The 2019-nt window shown below is 55.8% G+C and overlaps 1 protein-coding gene across 1 annotated transcript; it reads right to left on the bottom strand.

Annotated features, from left to right (window-relative positions):
* Window positions 1–1503: 1503 nt before the first annotated feature.
* LOC135608688 (RING-H2 finger protein ATL80-like) lies at window positions 1504–2019 on the bottom strand. Its single transcript, XM_065101712.1, has one exon. The coding sequence runs from the start codon at window positions 2017–2019 to the stop codon at window positions 1504–1506; it is 516 nt and encodes a 171-aa protein (XP_064957784.1).

Genomic DNA, 2019 nt, shown 5'->3' with positions numbered 1-2019 from the left:
GAGTCATGCAGCTCGGTCCACCAACCAATGACTCGCTAGACCAACCAGCACCCGAGTTCAATCGCTCAGCTAACAGGTCCAGTCTTTGCCCGAGTCGCGTAGCTTGGATAGCCGAGCAGCGACTCGCAAAGTCAGTTCAGCTTGCACCCAAGTTTAGTCCCTTGACCAACAGGTCTAGTCTTTGCCTGAGTTGCACAGCTCAGTCCACCAACTAGTGACTCGCCAGATCAACCTGCGCTCGAGTTCGGTCGCTCGGACAACAGACCTAGTCTTTGCCCGAGTCGCGCAGCTCGGTCCACCGACCAGCGACTCACCAGATCAACCTACACTTGAGTTCAGTCGCTCAGCCAATAGGTCTAGTCTTTACTCGAGTTGTGTAGCTCGGTCCACTAACTAGCGACTCGCCAAATCAACCTATGCTCGAGTTCAGTCGCTCGACTAACAGGTCTAGTCTTTGCCCGAGTTGTGCAGCTCGGTCCGTTGAGCAGCAACTCGCAAAGTCAGTTTGGCCTGCTCCCGAGTTCTGTTGGTCGACCAACAGGTCCAGTCTTTGCCTGAGTTGTATAGCTCAGTCCGCCGAGCAGCAACTTGTAAAGTCAACTTAGCCTTCGCCCGAGTTCAGTCGCTCGGCCAACAGGTCTAATCTTTGCTCGATTCGTGTAGCTCGGTCCACTGACAAGCGACTCGCCAGACCAACCTGCACCCGAGTTAAGTCGCTCGGCCAACAGGTCTAGTCTTTCCCCGAGTCGCACAGCTTGGAGCGCTGAGCAGCAACTAGCAAAGTCAGTTCAGCCTACACCCAAGTTTAGTCGCTCGGCTAATAGGTCCAATCTCTGCCCGAGTCGCGCAGCTCGGTTCGCCGAGCAACGACTCACAAAGTTAGTTCCGCCAGCGCTCGAGTTCAGTCGCTCGGCCAATAGGTCCTGTATTTGCTCGAGTCGTGTAGCTCGATCCATCGACTTGGTAGACCAACCTGCGCTCGAGTTCAGTCGCTCGGCCAACAGGTCCAGTCTTTGTTCGAGTCGCGCAGCTCGTACCGCTAAGCAGCGACTTGCAAAGTCAGTTCAGCCTATGCCCGAGTTCAATCGCTCGACCAAAAGGTCCAGTATTTGCCCAAGTCGCACAGCTCGATCCACCAACCAATGACTCGCCAGATCAACCCGTGCCCGAGTTCAATCGCTCGCCCAACAAGCTCAGTCTTTGCTAGAGTCACGCAGCTCGGTCCACCGACAGCGACTCACCAGATAAACCTGCGCCCGAGTTCAATCGCTCGACCAACGACTCGCAAATCTATAATTATATGATTAAAAAAATCTCTTCCTTCAAAATTATATAAACACATATTAACTCATCTATTTTGTAACAAAGTTTTTAATCCTTCATATACCAAATGTACAAGACATAAAACTACGAAAAAGAAAAAGCTGATATATTCCTCCTTTGAAGGAGCTCAAAATTTCTGGCGAAGCACGCCGTCGCCGCCGGGCACTTCGGCCCTTCTCCTTATCCGTTGACCACAATGACGTTGCAGGGCGCCGCCAGGTCCGACCTGCACACGGGACACGTGACGTGCCCGGCGAGCCACGGGTCGATGCAGCCCACGTGGAACCCGTGGCCGCACGCCGCCATGACCCTGACAGCGTCGCCGCCACCGAACTCCGCCAGGCACACGGCGCACTCCGACCCCACCATCCCTGACCCTGCCACCTCGGCATACGGCGCCACCGGGAGCGACGCTAGCACGGCCGGGTCGAGTCCCTTCGGCGCAGACTTCTTCATTCCACGCGGATCCGAATCCCCCTCTTCATCATCCTCCTCCTCGTAGGCCTGGTCTCCGAAGGCCAAATAAAAGAGTGCGGCGATGACGAGGAAGCAGAGGACCATGGAGAGGAGCTTGGGGAAGGCGTATTCAGCGCAGGACGGGGTGTCGCTGTATGGTGAAGGCGGCGCCGCCGGAGACAGAAGGCGGCGGGAGGCAGAGCTGGAGAGGGAGATGCAGCTGGAATGGGAAGAATCCAT

Source organism: Musa acuminata, chromosome BXJ2-4, assembly GCF_036884655.1.
Source record: "Musa acuminata AAA Group cultivar baxijiao chromosome BXJ2-4, Cavendish_Baxijiao_AAA, whole genome shotgun sequence".
NCBI classification, from domain to species: domain Eukaryota; kingdom Viridiplantae; phylum Streptophyta; class Magnoliopsida; order Zingiberales; family Musaceae; genus Musa; species Musa acuminata.
Note: the sequence above shows the minus strand (reverse complement) of the source record. Positions and strands in the feature narration are given on the sequence as shown.